At 37.9% G+C, this 25,085-nt stretch overlaps 1 protein-coding gene and 1 pseudogene across 3 annotated transcripts; both read right to left on the bottom strand.

Annotated features, from left to right (window-relative positions):
* Positions 1-762: 762 nt before the first annotated feature.
* LOC106927006 (uncharacterized) lies at positions 763-10,872 on the bottom strand. Of its 2 annotated transcripts, none has more exons than XM_015002259.2 (12): positions 10,689-10,872; positions 9,369-9,402; positions 8,853-8,921; positions 8,625-8,767; positions 8,425-8,547; positions 8,291-8,348; positions 7,585-7,899; positions 6,198-6,334; positions 5,989-6,102; positions 5,090-5,147; positions 3,234-3,299; positions 763-3,158 (listed from the first exon to the last, which is right to left on the bottom strand). In XM_015002259.2, the coding sequence occupies exons 2-12, from the start codon at positions 9,376-9,378 to the stop codon at positions 1,999-2,001; spliced, it is 2,253 nt and encodes a 750-aa protein (XP_014857745.2). In that variant the 5' UTR covers positions 9,379-9,402; positions 10,689-10,872; the 3' UTR covers positions 763-1,998. The 2 variants fall into 2 exon arrangements, with proteins under 2 accessions (XP_014857745.2, XP_014857746.2); XM_015002260.2 differs by having other exon boundaries at positions 10,699-10,872.
* Positions 10,873-12,725: 1,853 nt separating this feature from the next.
* On the bottom strand, positions 12,726-24,903 carry LOC106927004 (uncharacterized; annotated as a pseudogene). Its single transcript, XR_015764629.1, has 16 exons — positions 23,313-24,903; positions 21,712-21,861; positions 21,164-21,627; positions 20,968-21,089; positions 19,235-19,348; positions 18,581-18,638; positions 17,904-18,026; positions 17,667-17,762; positions 17,509-17,577; positions 17,148-17,396; positions 17,000-17,074; positions 16,782-16,915; positions 16,543-16,677; positions 16,396-16,453; positions 16,241-16,318; positions 12,726-14,848 (listed from the first exon to the last, which is right to left on the bottom strand). The product of XR_015764629.1 is annotated as an uncharacterized LOC106927004 (transcript).
* Between the last annotated feature and the right edge of the window lie 182 nt (positions 24,904-25,085).

The following is a 25,085-nucleotide window of genomic DNA, read 5'->3' as shown; positions in this document are numbered from 1 at the left end:
ATAAGGCGTACCTTTGCTCATCCAACCAGGAGCTATCTCTGACCTTTTAAAACTCCCTGCTAGTCACGATCTAAGACCATTTGTTTCCATTGTTTAAACAAAGTGAGAGCAGAGACTCTCCTGAACTCCTGCTGTTTTATGGCTTTTCACAAATGAGTGTGAAAAGCTGGAACTTCTCCTAATTGCTTCCCACACAGATAGATGGCAGTTCAAAAGATCTTAGCAAACCAACTGCTTTAACTACAGATAACATTAAGGTCAATAGGGCAGAATAAGTTACTCATTTCAAAACTATAATTAGGCGATTTAAATCAAGACATGTTAAGCTTCAAAACTAGCGGACTTTAAATTTATTTTCTTAACAAGCTCCAGTTTCCCAGAGAAAGCCCAAAAGAGTCAAGTGTAAGTGCTAGGACTACCATCTATAGGATCAGGTTGCCATTTGTGTAAAGCTTTGTAAAGAAGCAGGAAGGTGTGTGTTTCTGCATGGATAATGAGGTGGAGATGTTTGGATGCTTGCGTTGTATCAAAATGGGACGCAAAACAGCAACTTCTCTCAGAGAAGCAGGATTGGATTGTAGAGTACTGGGGAAAACTATTTCTCCAATGCTGAGGTCCCCAAACCTGATCCCCAGAACCCACTTAATAGTGACTTTATATCACAGAGAATGTGTTAAAAAAAATATTCAAATGTGTTTTATTAGAAAAACTTAACACTAATGTTTCAATGTAAGGTTCGGTTTCTAAAGAGACATGAACACATTTAAGAAGACGCTGCAATTTATTCAAAACCGAGATGTAACATTTTATATTCCATAGTATTTCATTAATTCATACCACACTACATAAGGTTAACACATTTTCCAATAGTTCAATTAGCACTTTCATTACAAAGGTTTAGGAAAGTCATAAAATTGAGTGAATCACAACAAATCCAATCTAAGAACTGTAGATCCGTTTCTCTGCAGAAGTGGAAAAACAAACCGCTTCTCAGTTTTAATTCATCTAGTTATTTTTTGCTTTATGGATCTGAAACTCTAGGATTTCAGTACTTTTAAAGGATGTTTTTCTGACAGTGTGAAAAATTATCTGTATGTAAAGTTTGATTAAGAATAACTCCACTGATGCATATTGAAAATATACGGTGGTGGAAACTCAAACGCAAAAGCTGGGATCATGACATCTTTGGTGGAACCAAATCCAGAGACGACTGTGCAAAGATGGATGCCTCATAATGTGAAAAACATAATGGACAACCGTGAGTATGCTCTTCTCCAGAATGTGTTATTCAGAGGCTTATTGAGATGCAGCATTGTAACACAGACCATGACAATTGGTCTTTCATTTTCCTTTAAATTGAAGTGAATGACAACAGCATCGACAGAATAAATTCAATCTGACAGCCCTAAAAAAAAAAAATGCAACAAATCTCTGCATGTTGTTGCAGGGTTAGATTTTCAAAGCAAAGCTGCAAATGATAAATGCAGTTGTGCTTTAATGGTAAAAAAAAAAAAAAAAGAAAGAAAGAAAGAAAACACAATGGCTCAGGCAATGCGATGCATTAATCTAGAAGAACAACCCCTAGCCTTAAGGGACTTTAATACGTCTGAACCAATATAAACAGCAGCATTTTAAAATAAAAAAAAATAAACAATGTATCAGTTTGGCAAAATAAAAATAGAGCTTGAAAAATAAAAATTTCATGTTGGTTTGCACTTGGTCTTACATTTCATTTAAGATTTTGCTCATGTTCTGGTGTTTGTTTACACCTAGTCACATCCAGTGGCATCTTTCATAATATGATTCCTTCAGTTCTTCAACATTCATTTCCTATTCAGGAATCATTTTGGAAAAAAAAACAACATAATAAACAAATACAACAGCCAAATTATTTCATTTTACATTTGGAGACCCCAACATGTATTAATAGTAGGGTATATTTTTAAGGTCGTCTAATTTTTTACACTTGGCCATGCGAGTCGTGAAGTTTGTTTTTATTCAGTTTGGAATGCCAGCGCTGAAATAAACACCAGGACTCGGAGTGTAGCACGCAGATTGTCCTGGCTGAATGAACGCATCAGCCCGAGTCCATCCCCAACCAGCAACATCTGTGATTGGATACATGAAGTTTGGGTTGGTGCGGGGCAAAGGCCCCTGGCTGGTTCCGGTTGAAGCATCATGATAGGCCTGAAACATCAGCCTCTGCTGTATTGGACTGACTTCAAACGCTGAGGACGGAGTCGTGTAGCGCTGTCGAGCTGTTTGGTGATAGTCAGTAGTGAATTTCGTGTAAGCCTGGGCTTGTCTCTGTTCAGTCTCGTGAACCTGTCCTCTAGGATCCAATACAAAGCTGCCCCTGTACACAGGAATATCTCCTGGGTGAGTTTCCACGTTTATCCTGGCATCCTTGAAATAAGGAACTTGTTGTTCCCACACCCTGCCTGTGTGAAAACCTGCATCGCTCCATGACGGCTGCTGGTTTTGATGCTGCTGACCATAACTCGAGATGATCTCACTGCTTCCTCCGTCTGGCCTCGATGGTTCCAATTCTGCTCCGGCTGATGCAGAACCGTACCAAACATTGGTACCACAGCTCCCCTCTCTGTAGTAGGAGTCAAAAGGTGAAATCTCCTCATAGTGGGCTCCAGCAGCAAAATGTCCCCCGTTCTGGGCCTGTAAATCTTCATATGTCCAGCCTTTACTCGAGCATTCCTGAGATCCCCTTAACTTATTTAGTCCAGGCAGGCTGTCGCCAACATAACCATCGTCTCCCTGAAATACTGTGACTGTGATGTGCTTTTCTGACAAGTAATCACCAGAGTCTGCAACTTCTTGGTAGAGCTGTTGCTCTAGTTGAGATTTTTGAAGCTCCAGCTGTATATCAATACGGTCTACAGCAGACCTGGTGTCTAAAACCTCAGAGGGTGATGTAGCTGGTTCCGATTTGGATAAAGGTGATGCAGATGACTCTAAAAGATGATCCGTGTCAAAGGATCTTCTCTCCAGCAGAAGTTCACCTTTACCTATAGGCAGGCTCACGTTAAACATGGTATTAGTCTTTTTGCTTTTTTTCTTCATCGGTTTCATTCTTTTTGCTCGTTTTGGCATCGCTACAAAGCTTTTTTCTGGCGCATGTCGAGCTGTAACCTTGTTCAGACCTGAAACAGGCAAGGCAAATTATGTAAGAGGGAACAGATTTTTTTCTTCTTCAAAATATCAGAGGAAAGACCCACCCATGGCAGCTTTTCTTTTTTGTTGAAGGTTGGAACGTTCCCCTCCTCTTGAAAGCATCTTTAAGCCTTGAAAATGAAAAAAAACAAAAAACACCAAGGATATACGGGAAAAACATGCCCATAAAAGGATTTTTAAAAAGAAAAAGAGCGAGTTAGCAAAATGAGAGAAAACTACAAAAAGCCTAAAAAAGAAATTGTAAAAGAAATTGTAATTCAAAATTCACTCAAAACTTTACAAACAAAATGTTCAAACTGCATAAACGATGGATTCACTTAATTTGTTCCCAGATGGCTAAGTGCCTTGTAAAAATATTCACACCCCTTGGACGTTTCCCACATTTTGTCACATCAACACGTAGCGCATAATTGTGAAGTGGAAGAAAAAAAGCAATGAGGTTACCCTCCCCCTCCCCCATTTCTCACACAAATAAAAACACCCTGGTATACATTCGTATTCAGCCCCTCTGAGTCCACTTACTTAATTATTGAGGAACGTCTTTAAAAGCTCAAATCTTCTGTGCAATAGTTCGAGCTTAGCAAGATTGGATGAAGAACGTCTGAGAACATTAATTTATCCAAAGTCTCACAACAAGATTTAGTGTGTGGCCTTTGACAAGGTCCTTCTGGCATGCGTGGTGTGGCGACAAAAAAACCTTTGGCTTATTCACTGGGCAAACAGAAGCTGATAACAGAAGTTTTCTGAGAAGTTGTTATTGTCTTTTTGAACTGATGAACCATTGTCCAAGGTCACTCAGCTGCTGCGCTGGAGATGGGAAAAAGACTGTCTTCTTTGTTAAGCGGGTGGGAAGTCCCGTGCTTACGGTGGACATTAAAAAGCGGTGAATCTATTTGTTCCTTTACTTTTGGATTTGCCGAGAGTCTCGACGATCATTTTCTTTTTTTTGACCCTTTAAAAAAGATTATAACAGTGCATTCTGTTATTCTTGACTTGCTGTTAATTGGAATTGTGTCTCGCATCAAAATAAGATTCATTAATAAATCTCCTTAACAGTTTATAGCAATCTGCAACTTCTTAAGGGTTACTCTGAACAATAGAGGCGTAGCAGAGTGCATGACTAATAGTTGTCCTATCAACAGGTTTTTCCACCTAAGCTGAGAATCTTGGCATCTCCTCCACAGCTACCAGACCCGTCTGCTGCGCTCCTCGGTCTTTATGAAGCCGTTTGTTCTCCAACAAACCTCTGAGGAATTCAGAGAACAGATGAATTTAAACTGAACTTAAATCAGAGTATAATAAATGGGCGACTTTTGAACTCGGATGATTTCACTGAATTTGTTTGGTTTTCTTAATGTTGCTTCCATTTCCGTTTTGAGCTACTTTTTGTTAAATTCATAAAATCCAGAGGAATTACAAGGAAGTCTGCGGCGTTACTTTTAAGTTAAAGAGGTATGAATATTTTTTGAAAGGCACTGCCTATAACTGCATATGATAGTCTAGTAAAGAGCTTTGACTTGTGTAAAAAAAAAAAAAATAAATAAACTAAAAGCTACAAAAGCAGAGCAAAGGCTTCACAAACTTAAAGAAAATGGAAATGTTTGTATAAAAACATCACTGTAATCAAAAATGCCTCCTGGCCCTGCATGCTAATCTATGGAGAAGGTCAGGGTCACCCTGGACGTAAAAAAAATAAATAAATAAAATATGCTGCATGGCAGCCATTTTGTAAACCTGCAAGCGCACAAGGTTATGACAAAGCACATTTTCTCATCCTAGACTCAGAAAGATGACAAAAAGACAGACCGATACTTACAAGTCAGACTTTGAGATCAGAGATGGAGCTAAAGAGATGGAAGGTTTATGGCCCAGCAAAGAAATGAAAGTCATCTCTACTTACACCAGTGGTAACTTTTGCCAGTGAGTTGACTACAGATGGACTCGGGTACATTTACTATCTGGGAACATGAGATATTGGTTGAGTGCAATCACAACTTCAGTGCATTACATGAGGCCATTTTCTTTCCTTTTTCTTTTCTTTTTTTAACACAACAATATCAAATTTGTACAAGTGGATATATAGAATACCCTTCAACCAGTGAAGAATAATCACTTTAACTTGTCATTAAAAAAAAAGAAAAATCAGTATTGATAATCTGTGAGTGGCACAAATATGTGAGCCTTTTCTTCCAGTATTTGGAGAAACCACTGTCAACCGTATCATTCTTTAAAGACTTTTTCCCTGGTAAAAATGAGTTTTTGTAACAACATTGGTGTTCAGCATTCACCTGACAATTGTCTCACGAAGGAAAACTAGAATATGAGACGTGCTCAGAACATCGTATCGATCTTCTATGGTATACCTCATTATACGTTAATCAGATACTTTAAAAAGTCTAATAATAGTAAGTCGTTTCATCATTTCTTTTCAAAGCCTAATTGTAGATTGGTGGAACCTCAATTTTAAAGACGTGCATTTTTCTTTAAAAAATGTCAAAAAACAAAATCTTTAAAACTCTTCTGAAACTAGAATGTCATCTTAAAGATGTATTTCTTTTGTGCTTAAGCTTCACAAATCTTGCCATTCACAGATATTTTATATACAAACATACAGACTTAAACATCGGTATTTCTTTTTATCTCACTTGTTTTGTTGGCCTTATCCACTTTGACAACTACTGTTAAAATCTACTATCTTAGTACAAGTTCGTTTCTTAAAGGTTTTAAACATAGAGCAAAACAAACAACAACAAAAAAAAAAACAACAGAATAACCTGCACTTTGAGGAAGCAAAAATACCTTCATCTCTCCTCTGCCCTCCTCTTCCTCCACTTTGGCAGCCAGTGACTGAAGCTGGAAGTCGTCTTCACCAAATTCCCCCAAAGCTTGTATTTGGTCAGGATAAATTTCCATCTGCACAATCAAACATTTATTTTACCTCCCGGAACAATGCATACACATGCAATCATACTTATGTGAGGAATGTTAAGAGTCTGAAGCAAACCTACCAGGTAGTTAACTAGATGGGAGGAGCTGGAGAGGTGATCAATCAGGTCATTTTTGGTGGATCTTATGCGACAGCAGTGGCATAAGAAACAACATGAGCAGCCGTCTTCACTTCTGAACTCGACCACACGGACGAGACCTGAGACAAACGTGGGTTGGAGTTGTTTTTAACTAACGGGCTTAACATTTTAGGTTGGGAAAACAACTCGGTTTGCAAATGTACACATGGAAATGCGCTCACTTCACTTATACAAAAACTCTTAAGAGGAGAAGATTTGCTTCCATTAAAGCTGATTTTAGTTTTTGGGGGAGATCAGGAGATGAATAGTAATTGGAGAAGTTTAAGTGTATTGATTACGGGCACAAACGCCAATCGTTTTGGACTTTTACAGATGCTTTTGAGCCGTTTGTATTGGGTTCACTAGTTTGAATTTCAAAAGGATTTTCTTCCATCCATTAATGTTCAAATGTATCCCTGCGCCCCCATTAAGATCAGACTAAATGTCTCTTAGCAAGTTGCTCCTCGACCACATACTTTTCAGAAAACTCTTTATGACACAGACCTGAATTTTAAATACAGTTTACAAACTTCTTCTAAAATTAACCACAGAGTTATTTGGAGAGACCATTCAGGAAGCTTACTGTAAGGCTTTCCAAACTTGTTTTTCTTTGTGTTTAGGATCATGGTCCTGTTGCAACAACCAGCCAATTGAAATCAAACTGTCTGCCTCAGATGAAAAGGAAGCTGGCCAGGATTTTTAGGAGCAACTCAGGAACCACCATGAAAGGAAAACGACGTAGAAACAGTGTCCCCGTGAACCGTGGCATCGTCATGCTGAGGGTCTGTTTTGCTTGCAGTGACACTGAAGATGGAACATTGTCACATTTGTCCACCTCAACTCAAAGCATCAACAAGACATTTGAACATTTAGCTGGTTTTGGACTGAGTGGAGATGCTCAAGCAAAGTGACTTCGGTAAACTCCAATGATGGAGTTTAAATATTCATGTGGAATTAAACTACGGCCTTCATGATGGCAATAAAAAGCCTGCAGTGTATATGTAAATTAAGCCTTTTATTGTCATTTTGACCATCGGTGAGAAAGACAATTATGGATTCAGACATTTATACCTAATTCGAGTTCTTAAAATACAAAAAGAACAAAGAAATCATTAAAAGACCAAAAATAATTTGATATAAGCCCATGGCATGTGAACATAAACATCTGGCTGGTTGTGTACATTTCCATGAACAAGAACTTCTTCTCAGCCTATGTCAGTGGTTATACTCATGTATAACTAATCACATGCTAAAACTGAAATCATGCTGCTATTTACACAAGGTTAGCTTTGTAATTGCTGCTTTGTTGCGACAGTTAATCTGTGCTTACCAATGACAGGCTTGGCTCCAGGGAAATCCTCCAGAAACCCGTCGCCGCTCTCCGATATCGCAGAGGCCTCAGCCGACATCTGGACCTTCTCCAGCCGTGGGGCTGATATGTTTTGTAAGGGTGTCTTCAGCTCAGTTTGCTGTGAGACTTGAACTAATTTCATGTCTCCCCTGTCGGATGTCTCTGGATGTTCCCACTGGTTGCGTGCAGGCAAAACGACCCTCTGAGACGCCACCGGATAATGCAACGGTTTTGTTTCGGAAAAGCTCTCCAACTCAGCCTGCTCTTGTTTTAAAGTCTTCATCAGAGTCACTGCTGTGGTGTTGAAGAGAGAAGGATGCCTCGTTGACAATACGTACATGTCAAAGTTTCCCCCAGAAGACTTGCTAAGCCTGGTGCTTGGGGCCCTTGGGCAAGTCATCCAGGGGTCCGCATTGTTTTTGGGTTAAAAAATGTTTAGAGTCGACAGGAAATTTGAAAATATCACTTGATAGTTGCATGTTATTGGAAGACTGGAAGATTAATACCTAAACACCAACTATAAAGTCTTTTAAAAAGCAATCATTAAAAAACAAAATAGATAAACAATGCTTAGCCTGGTGGAGGCACAAGTGAAGCCTGGTGGCCCGCCAGGCTTATAATACACTGGGGGAAACCCTGTATGTACAAGAATAACATAAGAGTGTAAGTTCATAAAAAAACTAACCGTGATTTTCACTCTGTGTCGCCATCATCTGGTAAAGCTCATCTTGAACTTCAAATAACTTTATATAAAAGACAAGAAGATATGAAGACATCAAAACACATGTAGCTGAAAACAAACAGAGCAAAACAGCATACCTGAACATTTCCTGGTCCTTCTTTCTTCTCCAACACTTTAGCCAACTCCATTAAAGGCCAAGCCATCTTAGACAGGTCAGGGCTGCCCGGCCACTTAGACACTAAGTGGGGGTGGCAGGCTTTCTGATGAGCAGAACATCACATAAGTAACAACAACAGATCACAAATACGCAACATGACTTTTCTTCAGCAGAACTTACAATGTAATTGAATCTGTGGTGACTCCCCATGATGTGGTTCCGCACATCAGCTTTGGTGAGTCTGCATGCACACACCTCACACAGGTACAACGTCTCTCTGGCCCGTGAAGTCACATTCACACACTCTATAATGGTGCCCAGGCCTAAATATGCACAAGACAGCAGAATTATGGAATGAAAAACGAGAAAAGGCCACACTTCAACAAACTTTGACTTGTTTCTACAGACCTATGATGGGTTGTAGTCTGGCTTTGTTGTTCAGATACGTCTCCAGAGAGTTCAGCAGCTCGCTTTTGCCTGAAAGCATGAATATAACATACTTTTCCAAAAACACTTTACACTGAAACTCGTGTATAGAATATAAACATTTGCATCCTTAAGGATTGCTTCTGTTTGTGCCTTTTTCCATGTTTCAAATCATCAAACTCATTTTAATAACAAAATTAATTGAAAATTATTTCATTTTAAGGGGTTAAAAAGCTATACAAACCAACCTGACCTTATGTGGAAATAATAAACCATAATAATAAGAAAAGTCCTTCCTGTCCATACGCTATATCTGCTGAGTTGCTATTTGTAACTTTGTTTTCCCCACTAAATAAATTAAATTACCAGTTGAAAACTTAGTTTTATATTTACTCTGATCATATCTGATATTAAAATTGTGTCAAAAAAACAAAAACAAAAACAATAAATGTGTTTTACAGAACTGTAAATGGTGCAGCATGTCTGTTTGAACCCCACCTGGATCCATCCTGAAGGTCCAACAAAACACCACCTGTGTAGGGAAGATTAGAGTGAATTAGTAATTATATTTTTAAAGCTTGGCACACAAGAATCAACAAAAAAAAGTTTGCCATGTATAGCACAACCTTACTATATACGCATTATTTACCATCTGAAACAGATGGATGTGAAGATATAAAGATAACGTGGCATTATTATGCTGTGTGGATGCTTTTTGGTTATAGTCGATTGAAAAAAGAATGGAACAACAAGCAGATCAATCTAAAACAAAAAAACTTGGGAGTTTGCAAACGACATGAGAAGAAACTATAAAATACTGACTTTGAAGGGATGACTAAAGAACACCACATGTGGTTGTAAAGAACTTAATTGCTATAAAAAAAGATGTGCCAACATTAAAAAAAAGTTTACATTGAAATAAAGTATAAAAGTAGAATAAAATAAAAATAAATAAAAACGGACATAAAAAAGTTAACTTTTGCATCTCTTCTAACATGGGATACATAACTTAATTCCTAATAGTTTAGCTGAAATATAATTCAGACAGAAATTTGCTTAAATAAGTTTTTTTTTTTTTTGAAAAAAATTGTTTTTTTAAAAAAAACAATTAAAAAAAAATTTTGTTTTAACTATTTCGATGTCTGGGTAAGCCAGGGTTCAGGTATCTGTTGTTTCAAATGTAACCACGAGATGGCGCAGCAGTTTCAAACTTTAGCAACTGAAAACTGAAGACTCAACGAAAATGATCAATTATTTTTTATTTGCTTCCAGGAATAACATTCTGAAGCAATTTTAAATCTAACAAACATACAGATTCTGGTTTAACAAAGTTTTTGGCCTCTCGTCATGAAATGCCGACACTGTGCGCCGGAATGTGGACCAACAACTCTCATAGAAACTACTTTTGTGGATGAGGAAACATCCAGTGGTCTTGGTATTTCCTGTAGTCGAGCCCTACTGAAATAATAAATATTCTCTAATATCATCCAGCGTAAATTGTAGCATTTCTCCCCATCCATAAATAGCTCAATTTTACCGATTCTCCTCCGGATATCCGTCACTGTGAATACGCCAAGTATCGCATAAAACAGCGATTTAAACTCACATTCAACAACAGTACAAAAAATATATTCCCCGAAGTAAGTGAAGGCGTGAGCAGTTTCCAAAAAAAGCGACGGTAACTACGGTCAACAGCCATTTTCAGTGTAGAAAACCCTAACCGTCCAGGTGTCTGCAACAGCGGCATGTGACCCTGGGCTAACCCGGCTTAGTCCTCCAAACATGTTTAGCTCCCAGAAAGCCGCTGGAGAAACCTACCTATTCTCACCTGGACCAGGAGCAGTCGTTGGTAACACAACTTGAAGTTGTCGTGTAGGAACCTTGGAAAACGGGAAGTAAAGATAACAATGACGCACTGAAAGTTTAGCAACCAATATCTTTCGTGTAGCGCCAAGTTGTTCTGAGGAACGCCCCCATCAGGCTAGCCCTCGTGTGTTCCTGTGTGTGTGTGTGTGTGTGTGTGTGTTTCAGTGTTTCTAGCCTTGTAAGGCTAATTTTTTCCCAACAAATACTACGCTGTGAGGACCTACTGCTCCTTAAGGGCCCCAAAATCCGGGTCCCATTAGAAACAGTTCTGTTTTTGGGTGATGAGTGCGGCTTAGGATTTATTGAGTTCAGGTTAGCCATGAACTAATGGTTTAGGGTAAAGGTCACATTGTCAGAGTTGGTTAGTAACTACTTAGATTGACTCTATTGAATTTACTTGAGTAACATTACAAGAATACTTTATTTTTATTACACTGTACTTTTTACTTTTACTTGAGTAATTTCTTATTAAGTATTGCTGATCTTACTTGAGTAAACATTTTTTTTTCTCTAACCACTGTGAGTAATTTCTATATAAAGAACAAAAATGGTTAAACCAAAAATTCGCCAGACACAGACACACACCTGCAGTTTTTGGGCAAAGTTTCATGTTATTTATTGAAACAAAGTAATTTGGAAACATCTTTTTACTTAGTCATTTTCATCTTTAAAATACCAGAAAAAAAATTCCACTTCATTTTATATTTTTGCTCCATCTGACTGCATCATTTTTAAATATTAAATGATCAAAAATTTGATCAGTTACCAAATACTTCAGTAGACTTTTTACAAAATTGTTTTTTTTTTTGCTTTTACTTGAGTAAAAAATATATGGAAGTAGTGCTAATCTTGCAATCTTTAGGTACCACCTCTGCATATTATTTTTACAATAAAAATTTAAGTCTTTGCGAGAATTTCTCATGAAAGACAAATAAAAAATGATTACTCTAAAAGCTGGTATGAACACAGTAGGTCAGAAATCAAATAAACACCACTGTTTTCAGGTTAAAAGTAAAAAAAAGAAAGAGATAAATGTATTATTTTCCATTTGCACAACTTAATTTTAGCCTAGCTTATAAACCGTCTTCTCAAACATTTTGTAGTTGTAACAATAAAATGAGAACGCTTGAGAAATATGGATAATTTACAAAGCATTAGTCTACACAAATATCAAACATTTGTTTAGACGAGACAACCACTTTATTCACACAAATTTCTGTGCCAAGGTTTGAACTGGACAATGTTTATAGTCTTTGACCTTACAGATCCCATAACTCAAATGTTCGCCTCGTGCAAGTAAAACTCCTTGAAACAAACATTTGTAGGTCATCTATCTCTGATTTTGCCTTGAACGGCACCTGTAATAATTTTCCAAAGAATGCGTTTATCTCATAACACAGAGTTATCGCAAGACCCTGATTGGTGTGAGGGAGAGCAACGTTCACGGCCAGTCACAACTTGGCCATGAAATGAAATATGGCCAAGTTGTTTATGCTAGCCTCCCTTTTCTCCTGTTGCCATGGTTACGTGTTGAATTCTTTCCTCAGGGACTAAGGAGAGGTTTTCACTTTTAAGTTTATTTTATGGTTAAATAAAGACATTTAAGATAATAAACTGGTCTGTCAAAGAAAATAGTGGGACAACTTGAGACGTTTATTTAAAAAAGCTGACCGTTTCTTAAACTTCAGGGTCATGACAAAAAAAAAAAAAGAAAAGAAAAGCTGGTAATGTTCATTTAAATCAGTTTCTTATCTTACCTTGTGCAGACTCGACTTTACACTGAGGGAATCCAGTCAAAAGCAGAGGAAAGTTTAGGAATCACATTTGGGACTGAAATTAAACTGGCAGTGTGTCTTTTTTGTATTTAAACTTTAAGCATCCAACCCAATAATCACACAAAACGAGACTTGATAGCAAAATCAGAGTTTACCAGTATCAGAGAGGATTCGGTTTAGTTTTCATAGGAGCAACCTACATTCTCAACAAAACTTTATTCACACATGTGAGAACTTTTAATTTGAAACAGGTTTTCCAACAACAGATTTCTTTACAAGAATTGAAGAAATAAATTACCAATTACAAATATCCTTCTATGCATGCCAGGTATACAAGTACAACTAAGTATATGTATTCACCTTTTTATAAGTGTAGTTTTTTAATTGTGTCTTGCAAGACACTATAGACGGCTCATTTAAAGGATGAACATCTTTAGGCCAACAAAAAATAGCAAAGTTGTATTACCATGTTATAACAATGGAACAATAAAAACTTTAAAACTAAGATAATGCTAATGGGGTCCAACTATCACATCTAGTAGACAATCATTAGCAAATCTGTACTCCAACTCACAGTACAAAGGCATTTGAACAATTTGTGTGAATTAGACTACATTTGGCATTTTTTTAAACATTTTTACTAAAAACTAAACTTGCATTCAGAAAGTTCCATATCTAAAATCCATGCAATGTAGAATTTGATTAAAAACAAACCAATCAAGTCCCTTTTATATTTTAACATGGAAAACATAACGGCTTGCAAACAAATCACATCACAAGAATAACATATGTAAAATTGTTTTAACAATTGTAGGACCAAAATGCAAGCAGGCAGAAAAAAAAAAAAAAAAAAAAAAGAAAAAACTATGAATACAAGTCCAGAGAAGATTCATGGATCACATTCTCACCCCTGCCATCCATGGGTAGTACGGCGTGTTGAAAGACCCCGTCCCTGGAGGTAATGGGGTGTCAAATGATATCTGAAAGGAGTAAGACTGAAGGGGTTCACCATCTGCTGTGGGTAGATCAGGCTTGAATAGATGAACGGTAGATGTGAGCCTTCAGTGCTAAATGAAGCATCTGCATGTTTTTGACCAGCCCGATAGGAAGGATAACTTGAATTGCCCATTTGGCCGCAGCCAGCTTGGACATGTGGATCACAGCCTCCTGAACCCGCCACCGTGAAAGTGGGTCTTAGTGGTGGATCAATGTGGAAGCCGATTTGATTGTTTATGTTAATGTCAGTGTTAGCCTGTTCAGTGTAGCTGGACTGAAACATGTGCTTTATGGGGTCTGGCTGGTCAGCTCCAGTAGTGTTAAGTAATGGACCAATCGCATTCCCCATCAGGTGCTGGGTCACATTTTGGCTCCAGTGTTTGTCCCGAGTTAGGGTTGGTAGTGGCACAACCAAATGGAAGTCTACTTTCATTTTTACAGAATTGTTGATCCTGTAGTTTAAAGAGGTCAGCAGTAGGAGCTAGAGCAGTGACAGGCTTGTCTTCAGTCACATCATCTGCAACGATCCGCTGTAGGCTTTCAGAGGACGAGACGATTTTAGGAGCAGAGTCGAGACCTAGGGTGACAAGTTCCTTCTTGCACCCCAAATCAGATGTCACCATCTTAGTCCCTTCTAACAAGTGGGGGGATTCTTCCTCACTGGAGCTTGAATCAGGCAACACTTTGAGTCCCAGTCGTACGACACACTTCCAGAGTTATCAATTTTTGCATCCCACCTAGTTTGAGGAATTGCAGGAGAACTGGTTGGACAGGAGTTAATGGTTTTAATATTATCCTTAGTCAACTTGGAGGTGATCCGTTTCAAATGAGAAGTTAGTTTTGAAAACAAATCCTGATCCACAGTAGATTGAAGATGCTTAGGTCCAGAGTCTTCATCTATGATACCAAGCAGAGAAGGGCCTGCAGGAAGGTTGACTGGAGGAGATGTTGAATTTGGAGAAGCAGGCTCACACTTGATCTTCTGCATGATGAGCATACGTTTAGCTGGCAGGGGGTCTGTCGATGAGCTGGCTGGTCTTTTTTTAGTCGGGCCACTGACTGATACGTTCAGTTTTGTTCCGAAAGCTGTGCAAGATGTTTCTTCTGGAACTAGTTTCTGATCAGAGCTCTGAGGCAAAGCAAGAGCTGATAACACTGGCTTTTGAAAAGGATTGGGTTTGGCATCTTCTATGCTTCGATTAGGGACACCAGAGCTAACCAGATCAGTGTTTGATGAAGAGCAGCTCATATCCACAGGACTGAAGTCCGTTTTTGTTATTACATCTGATGTTCCAACATTGGACAATTCTTCTAAAACTGTGCTTTTTGTAATTTCTTCATCTGAAATAAAAACAAGAAAAAAAAGGTTGTTTTTTTAAAGACAGGGAAGTGTAGGGGGTGTTAGAAAATATTAGGGTGTGGGGCATTTTAGTCAATCCATGTGGTCTGACAGCATTGAACCAGTCAGTATGCTCCAGTGACAGTTAGGGGGCGCTACAGGCCTTCATGAGAAGAGAGAGAATCAGTAATACCTTAGCAAGTGCAGGCACCAGAAAACCCAGAAGTACTTGAACTGCAGACAAACTAGGAAAAGCGGTTGCTCATATTTAGTACAGATTAAAAAGCATCTCCTCCCTGCCCGTCAAATCATATTCAACTATCCCCTTCACCAACCGTTTGTCTGCTACTAGAGATGAAAACCAAAACAAAACAAAAAAATGCTCTCAAAACCTAACAGTGACTTTCCAGGCTGCCATGGTGTCTTTTATCCTTTTCAATCCAGATGAAATACATGGTTTGAATCCTGGATTGGGGTCTTTCTGCTGGAAATTCACATGTTCTTTGTGAATGAGTTGGTTCCAGTTCCTCCCACAGTCCAAAAATATGACCGTTAGGCTAAATGGACTCTCCAAACTGTAGTTATGTGTATGTATGGATGTTTTTCCTGTGACGAACTGGCGACCTGTGTAGGGTGGACCCTGCCTCTCACTCAATGACCACTTGACATGAGCACCAGCCCCAACAAAAAAAAACACGAAGCTAAAGACATGTCAAAATGAAGCTAGACAGAGCCATACTATGTTCTCGTTAAACCCGTTAAACTTAATCTCGTCTTGGAGATTAAATTTACTGAATGTTTTGCAGATTTTTATAAAAATCTGGTAGACCTTTTTTGTTTAAAATCTATAAATTACATCTCATCTACAGAAATCTGACGGGTTTGCACATTAAAATAGTGCATTTAGTTTATTTTTTATTTAGCAGGTAAAAATAAAAAAAGATAGTGCAAAGGATGGATGGAACTGCTGAGACTAACCTTTCAAACTTTGTCGAATCAGGAATCTTAGCCGAACTCGATCACAAAGCCAGAACAAACTTCTTCAATTTGAGGTGGGTAGAAAAGTTGTATTGCAATCAGAAGTTTGCATGTTCAATTTCACTTTCTTCCCCTTACATGTCTTAAAGAAGACAGTATTAACATTCATCAAACTGTTTGGTACAACAGACTCAAAAGCAGCCTTGAAGGTCACACATGGTTATTGCTTTGAGAAACAATATTTTTTTTTTTAAGGAAGTCATCTTTGAAAGTTGAAAAGTCCCTGTTCACTTGCTTATACAGAAGTCAGATTCCAGAAGTTCACACATACAATTTGAAATGATGAAGAGATGAAATGACCAGGCTAGCAACAAGTGGTTGCCTGAAGAGAATAAAAATTAAAACTAGAGACTTACTCCACTGGCATGCAGCACTGAGGGGCAGATGGATAGTTGCTTTCTCTTCATTAAGGATGCTCTGCACAATTTTTAAAGCTTAAAAAAATGTATAAATAAAAGAAAAATTATACAAACTGTGGTAAACAACCTGTTTGTAAACTTAAAGATGTTACCTTCACTGAAGTGAGTCATCCTGACAAACTGATGCAATTTTTGTTGAAGTATTATGCACTGAGAGAAAAAAGGGAAATTATTAAACCAGAAGTGAGCTCATATAACTTTAATTATCTTGTTTGATCTAATTATTAGTGGATAATTACCTTTGCATCAATTTTTTGGAAACTGTCACGCTCTGCTAGCCTCCAGATAACTTCTTGCAAAATGTTGATTTTCAAGGCTTGAGGCAAGTCTTCCTCTTGCCAGAATATCTTCAGAAACTCAGGGTGCTTTTTCCACTGAAACAAAGTGGGGAAAGAAGGTATTTAGCACCGATAAGTAAGCTTGTTCCACTCAGAGTGGAAAGATTAAAAGGTTCCCCAAATTTTAACCCAACACTCACCATGTATTCGAGTTGGTGATCGCGACTGGTCACATGTTGACAGACGTCACGGTTTGAGACGGTTTCCTCACAGCTTTCACACAGATAGAAAGTGTCCAGACAAATTCCTCTGCACTCCCACAGAAACTCCATACCTGATAAGGAGAAACTATTCAGATAGGCTGCAAGTTTCTCTAAAGTGGCAGGAAAATGCTGACAGATGTGAGAGGGGTACTCACCAATGACCTGTTTAGTGTCCACCTGTCTTGCGTGCAAGAAAAGGACTAAATTACTGCAGCCTGAAGCTTTTCTCCCTGCGACAGCCATCCATTACTATAAGTCAACTCGTAAATGACAAAAAGTTCAACTTGAAAGCTGAACACTAACCAAAGCAAGTTATGGGTGGTGGTAATTCATCATGTCCTCTAGGTGGTCTGTCATGCATTGGAGCTTCTCTCACTTTGTGGCTCAGTCCAGTCCTTTTTATTTGCATCGACTCTGCTCGTTTCTGGGGGCTGCACATCTCAACTTTTGGTCGATAGTTACCAGCTTTTGGTGCATCTTGTGCAGGTGACAGACTCTTTGAAAGTTTTCTTTCTGGTGGGAAAATAGAGTCCACTTTCTCCACTTTCACTCCTGCCAAATTTGAGTGAAGAATTTGTGCAAATGAATGATTTGGTATGTAAGGAATGGAACCAACATGCTGATGGCTAGACACAGATATCAGTAAAATAAATAAATTACTTACTGGAACTACCTATGAGACTTTGAGGCTGAGCATCAATAGTTGGCATAAATGGATCCTGTTTAGCAGTTTCTGAAATAAAAAGAATATATGCTGAAAGAAGTTGTAAAAATTTTCTTGGAGAAACCTGACAAATGAAGTCAAACCAGCAGCATCTTTACTTTCGCTGCTTGGAACATGATTTTGATCCATTTTGATGCAACTTGCAGATGTCTGGAGATGGTCCTGAGTCAGAGTACCGGCTTTACAATCTTCACCTTGGATAAAATATTGAAAGATCAATCCGAATTAAGTCGGAGAAAACTAAAATAAACAGTAATGAACAAATCTGAAGAAGGAATTCTGTCTTCAATAGTGCAAAAAGTCATAAACCCTTAAAATGTTTGTTTACAAGTTACCATCATTTGAGCTTGAAACTTCACATGGGCTTTGAGCTTCCTGTCGGTACGTTTGCACAGGTTCAGCTACAGAGGATGAGTTTCGGGGGTCTTGTCGCTCAATTGTTTTTAGTTCCTCAATAGCTGAGAATCAAAAGACAAGCCAGAAAGGCAGTTCTAAATATGCACACAACATTTTAATGAATCATTTCCCAGTTATTTATCAGTATTATACTTTTAGATGTTTATATATATATATATATATATATATATATATATATATATATATATATATATATATAATTTTATTTGATATCAAAACAACAAAAACACTTTTGGATTTTAAAATGAAATTCATGCTATGACGCATTATCAAACTGTTAATTCAGCCGTCTTAAATGAACCAAGTTTAAATTCTTCATCATTAAGTACATTTTGGGTATCAAGGCAAATTTTAATTAACTGATTACATCAATTATTCCAAACCAAACGTAAACTTTACTACAGACAGGCCAACTGGTAAAGGATTACTCCAGACTATAGCAGAAAACGTCAGGGTGCCAGCTTCGCCAGGCCGTTACAGTCAAAACAAAAAACTACTTTAGGTTTAAAGGGGGGGGAAAAAAAAAAAAAAAAAGGAGCACCGACTATGTGGCTTTCTGAAATTGAAATATTTTAAATATTTAAGATTTTACTACCTTCTTTTTCTGAAAGAGCAGCAAGCTTTAGGTAGAACGCCTTCTTCACTTCTATCCTCTAGGAAATAAAGAAAGGAATGACAAGAAAATGCATTTAAAATAGATTCTCTAAACAAGGTGTGCAAGTTAACAGACTGCATGAAGTCCTACAATTTTAAACACCCAACTGGTTGGATGTGTTGGTGCTAGAAACTATACTTGCTGCATTGCCAAATCTAGCCTGTATTAACCACCTATAATAATAATAAGCAAATTTTGTACAATTTGTTTTAAGAGAAACCCCACAAAGGTAAAACTACATGGAGAAATGCAAAGGTGTTCATGCTTCCAACCACATCACATTTTTTGGAATCAACTCACCGAATAATAGCAGGTTACACAACATTAATACAAAAAAAACCCATTTTGACAAGTATGCAGGCTCTTGGGAATAGTCTCCTACTTGCATGGCTTCCTGCTCCTGGAATGACTTGTGGTCTCCAACCTGCACTCTGACAAATTTAGTTTCTCTGACGTGCGTCCAACCATTTACAAATGCTTCTAATCATTTGTAAATGGTTACACATCTTAGAAATAAAAACAGGAGAGGTAACATCAAAATTGTAGGACTTCAACAAGATCAGAAACAATGGTAACTGTGCAAGAGCTTGTCACCTGTGGCTTCTGTGATCCTATGCTTTTCTCAATCTCAGCTAAATGGGCCACAATGTCTCTGAATTTGTCCCCAATCTCTGATAAATTTGCAGTCCATCCTGGATACTTCATTTTCTAGAGAGAAAAAAATAAAAGCACAGTAAAAACACAGCATAGTACCTGGGAAATCATATTAGTTGAAATGCTAGGGCTTAGCTTGCATGTGAGGAAGAATGGAGGGGTAAAATGTTATAGGCAAAGATTCAAAGGTTAGGTTAACCAACTTCACTTCTATTACAGGCGTGCCCAAATTCAGTCCCATCCTGCAACTTCCAGATGAATCAAATTAATGAATTTCCTCCTCAGCAGTCAGTCACTTGGTAACGAGCAGTTCATTTGACGTGCGTTATAGAAGCCAAAAGTTGCAAGATTGTAGCACTCTAGGACTGGACTTGTGCACCCCTGTTCTAATGGATTAAAATGATCAATATTCTTTGAGTTTCAGGACTGTCGGAGCAGAAATAAGATATATTGTGATGTAAATTATGAAAACTCAAAACACCTGGAATTCTACCATTTTTCTTAGAATTTTACTTTGACAAGATTTAAAAAAAAAACCCTACAAAAATCACCTAAAGGAGGCTCCTGACATTATGACAAAATGTTAGGAGTAGACCATTACTGAGCCCAAGAGTGTCATTAGAAAGGAAGACAGCCAAAAGAGTCATAGAAAATTAGTCCATAAAATGGGCTGAGCCAGGTCTGTTTGGCTCAGCCCAAGCATGTGAAAACCAGGTCTGTTTGGTTTTCACATGCTTGTTTTTCCTCTATAGTTGGTCAGTTTTCCAGATAAACAAGTTTGTACTAGAAGGTGTTGGGGTGAAAAGTGGCGAACGTATAAAATAAAAATCCTCACACAGGACTTTAATGTCACTACTCCAATCATGTCAAGAAGGAGGAGATTTATTCAGCACATCTGCTTACACATTACAAGTTCAACAATTAGAGAAAATCTCCCCCTTTTTCAATGGTTACAAGAGTCTATCGGATTTTATATCAATGGGCATCTATCCGTATGTTTTAACCAATAAGGTCCTTTTCTTCAGATTACATAAATTTCTTGGCCCGTCTCATACTGGAGTTCAAACATTTCCAGGAAACGTCCACAGCTGGGATATTTCAAGCCTCATCTACGCGACTTAAACAGCACTTTTGCTATTGTTATTGTCCATATCTCTCCAAATCTGAATTCCTTCCCGACTCCAGGGCAGAGTGATTTGCCGTCACACTATTATTTTTCCCAGGTCATCCTGACCTGGAACTTTTCAACGACTGGAAATTCAAACATAATTATTCCCTTTCCTCGGTATTCACAGTGAATATCTTACAACTGAGCGTCCACAGTAACACACTAAATAACTTAGTAAAATGACCAAATGACAAATCAATCATGACGAGGATAGAAATAAAGTGTGAGGAAACATTTGGCCTACACTCAGTTGTTGGGAGTAATGTTTCAGTCACTCAGCATTTGACTGAATCACTCTTAAGACTTAAATTAACTTGTATAGGAACAATTAGGCTAAGATAGGAGCTCCAAGAATCTTTGAGATGAGCCCAGGGTTTTCTGCAGCCTGCTTCAACCTGCACAATGGCTACAAGTCTGGATATAAAAACATTCTCCTAGACAGAAAGAAAGTTGATCATTGGAAAGGTTAACCTTTTATCTCTGAAAGACCAACTCGGGCACTTACCACATAGTTACAGCAGTGTGTGAAGCTGGTGGAGTGAGTGGATGTTCTCAGCCTGACTGAACACAGCTGACAATAGACTTGCTGTTTTTCTTGACATGACACAATGATCAGCTGACTTAAGCCTAACACAAGAGAAGATGCATGTTAATCAAAAGCAGCCTCACACACAAGCTTAATCAAAAAGGTTAATACTCGCCGATTTTAGGAAGGCTTCTGCTTTGCGTCGCTCCGCTTACAGGTAGGTTGGAGGGCTCTTTCAGGAGCTTCTCGTTTTCAGATATGGTGCTCAGTTGGGTAGAAAGTGGTACATTTCTCTGGTGGGGACGCACTTCGGTGTTTACGCCAACCAACTTCTCATCAGGCCCAGTCTTGGCAGAACTAGCTGTACTTGTAGGTTTAACTGGTTGTTCAGGGATTCTAGCAGAGGCTAAGCACGTCATCTTGGTCTTAGGCAATGCTTTGACGGCACTGGATTTCACCTTACTGCATCCAGAACCATCTGCAGTTGTAGAACTAGTTCTGATACTGAGACACACTTTTTGCAACACTTTGGATCCTGCTGCACAACTTGACGAAGACTCTTCAGAAACAGTTCCACTGCTTTTCAAGACTCTGGACTTTGCTGCAGGTTTTGCAACAGCTGGGTTATGATTAGCAGTCCTGGGAATAGAGGAGATTTTCGTCAGTGAGGTGAAAGTGCTCCATGTAAATGAGACTGCCAACCAAAATGTGGAAACTACTTACTTTTTTAGGATAGAAACCTGGTTCTGTTTAGAGTTGGTATGTGATACTGTCAAAGGCACCCTTCTGTCTTCATTTAACAAAAACGAGATTTGAGTATTTTTATGTTTTGTCATCTTGGACAAGTGTTTGATCCTCTGGATTAGTTTCAACCTGTTTTAAGGGAAAATAATTGCATTGAGGCATGCAGTGTTTAAATTTAAATACAACAGGTTCCATGTTAATTTAGTCCTTCAATTTGCAACCCCACATTTCCATTGTATCCTTTTGGAAGGCAAACAATTTCTTAGAAAAGGCTCTAAACAAAGGGGGCCAAACTACGATGCAAAGTACTGCTGACAGTAGAATGGAAAAAAAGGGTGATGTGACAGTGTTCCTCCAGTAAGTATGGCAGGATAGTCTGCATAAAAGTCTGAAGGTGCGAGAGTAAAACTGCACTAAAGTAGGCACTGATGTGAACAGAAAAAGACTCAAAAGATGTGGGATGAATAGAAATAAAAGTATACCTGAACAAAAAATAAATAAAATTTAAAAAATGACGTATACACTGAAGGGGTTATAACTAAACTAAATCCACAATAATGCACTTTATATTCTAAGCATGCCTAAATAACCAAACAGCTGAAATGTCCTTCAGTGAAACAAAGAATATGACAAGTGAAAAGATGCAAATCTACCCTGGTGATTAGGCAAACAGACCGTTTTGAAGAGACAGGACAGAAAGAGTGTTAAAAAAGTTCAGAATATTCAGATTGACTGCAATTTTAGAGAAATAAATAAATAAATAAATAAAAATAAAAAATCACAGCAAACAGGGAATCTACCTTTACCAGTGGAAAGTCAGATTAGCCCATTAGGTTTCGGTAGACTCTGGAATCAGAGCAAATACTAAGGCAAATTCGTCTAAAAACCAAGATATGAAAAAATATAATCCTCCAGCTAAAGTCCCAGAGGGTTAGAGCCCCAGTTAAACGACATTTAACTGAAGTCCTAAAAGGGTGCAGGTTTTAATGTTTTTATCTTTTACAAAATGTCTCTCTTTCACACTGTTTATTCAATGTCACATGCTGTTTTAATTATGTAAAGCACTTTGAAATGCCTTGCTGCTAAAATGTGCTATACAAATAAAATTTGATAATATATAAGGGTCAGGAAAGCTTTCATGAAGGATCATGACAGGTGTTCAATCTATGAACAGTATTATGAAAGAGACTGGGTTAAAAAAAGAAGCAGTATTCAGGAGAATAAAAAACTTGGACTGTTCCACCACTATCACTCAAATATCGGTACAGCTTGACAAAAGCCTCAGTTACATCAAAAACACGATTGGTGGGACATTGTCAAACAGGAAGCTGAAGCTAACCGGCTTGTGGTAAATTAACCAAATTATTGGTTAAAGCCAGAGTAACTTTACTCTGGCTAAAGAGTAAAGTATATATATATATATATATATATATATATATATATATATATATATATATATATATATATACACACACATACATACACATACATTTAAAATTTTTTATTTTTAAACAAAATCTTACTCTTCTTGCATTGCCCTCATCTAATGCTAAACATAAAAAATAAAATAAAATCCTCACCTTCTCGCCACAAAGTATGCAGTCAGCTCGGCCCCACAATTCAAGTCTGGAATTACACACAACAAAATCGATAAATATAAAAATAACCGAAGAATTTTTATTTTTTTTAATTCTCAGTCAATCTATGAAAAACTAACGGTTGCATGAGTTTAAAAAAAATGCCGGAAACTAGCATAGCCAGGTGTAAAATGAAATCCCGATAACACGGAAATTCAAGGACAGACAGAAAAAAAAGTGAGTACGGAACTGCAATAAATAGACATGATGACAGGTGAAACTAATTATGATTTAATCAAGCATTCTTGTAGCTGCAGGACAAGTCAGATTACAGCGAGGATTGCTAATAAAAAAGACAGCAAATCAAAAACCAAACTATGGCTGCCGGGGTTGTGTTGTTCTATTATCACTCGTTAAAAGCTAAAGCAGCAGTATGTAACTTACCTTGTCTCTACCGACAATAGCAGGGGGTAGGAATGAGTTTAACATTGGGGCGGGGACATATTTGAAGCTTGTGAAAAACAGTGACTGTCAAGAAGACCACTTTTTGAGTCATCTAACGCGAATCAGATTGAATATAGATTGAATATACTTATCCGAGTCGCTGTGTTGCTATTTATTTTTATTTTATGTAATTTTCCTTAGTAGAAAAAAGAATAAATATTGTTGCTGTCTTCTTGTGTATTATGTAATACCTGCAGGGACACTTATGTCAACGATGGAGGGAGGACAGAGATCCGCGTGATGTGAAATAAAGCATGTTAGCTAACAAAGTTAGCATGAACGTGTAACCACCCGAGGATTAAGATGACTGAACCAAAAGTTAAGTAATCTGAAAATTTTTAGTATCTATAATATGAAAGTAAGCTAACAACAAGACCTCATAGGTTAGCTATATTCGTGGCATCAATCCCTACAGCCTCATTCAAGAGCGTGATTTGTCTCCGGCCGTTCACCTGTCAGAAACAACAAATCAGAGCCAGGGGGAGGATCTTAGCACGGTCAATCATTCTAGTATACATTCTACTCACAACCAGCTGCCACCCTACAGCTGGTTCATTACAACATTCTCCTTTGGATGTCACTTTAGCTATTTTTTTTATTTTTTATCAGTAAATCACTTATGTTGCTTGTTCCAGCAATCTTCTGTGCTTCACGTTACCTGCTGTAGTCCTCTTCACCATGGTTACAACGACTGATCCAGGATAAGAGCAGGTTGACGGACTTCACCAACCCTTGTCACCAAAGTTCGGCTTAGCTTACCAAGAACTAAGCTAGGCTAAAGAGGAGCCAAGTTAAAACAGGTCTAAGTATATACAGGTGCTGGTCATAAAATTAGAATATTGTGATAAAGTTCATTATTTTCCATAATGTCATGATAAAAATTAAATTGTCATATATTTTAGATTCATTGCACACCAACTGAAATATTTCAGGTCTTTTATTGTTTTAATTTTGATGATTTTGGCAAACAGCTCATGAAAACCCAAAATCCCTGTCTCAAAAAATTAGAATATTATGAAAAGGTTCTCTGAACGAGCAATAAAAATAATCATCTGAATCAACAAAGTAACTCTAAACACCTGAAAAAGATTCCTGAGGCCTTTAAAAACTCCCAGCCTGGTTCGTTACTCAAAACCGCAATCATGGGTCAGACTGCTGACCTGACTGCTGTCCAGAAGGCCATCACTGACATCCTCAAGCAAGAGGGTGAGAAACAGAAAGAAATTTCTGAACGAATCAGCTGTTTGCAGAGTGTTATATCAAGGCACCTCA

The sequence above is a fragment of the Poecilia mexicana genome, unplaced genomic scaffold (genome assembly GCF_051168715.1).
Source record: "Poecilia mexicana isolate PSO_F unplaced genomic scaffold, ASM5116871v1 scaffold_11, whole genome shotgun sequence".
Lineage (NCBI taxonomy): Eukaryota > Metazoa > Chordata > Actinopteri > Cyprinodontiformes > Poeciliidae > Poecilia > Poecilia mexicana.
Note: the sequence above shows the minus strand (reverse complement) of the source record. Positions and strands in the feature narration are given on the sequence as shown.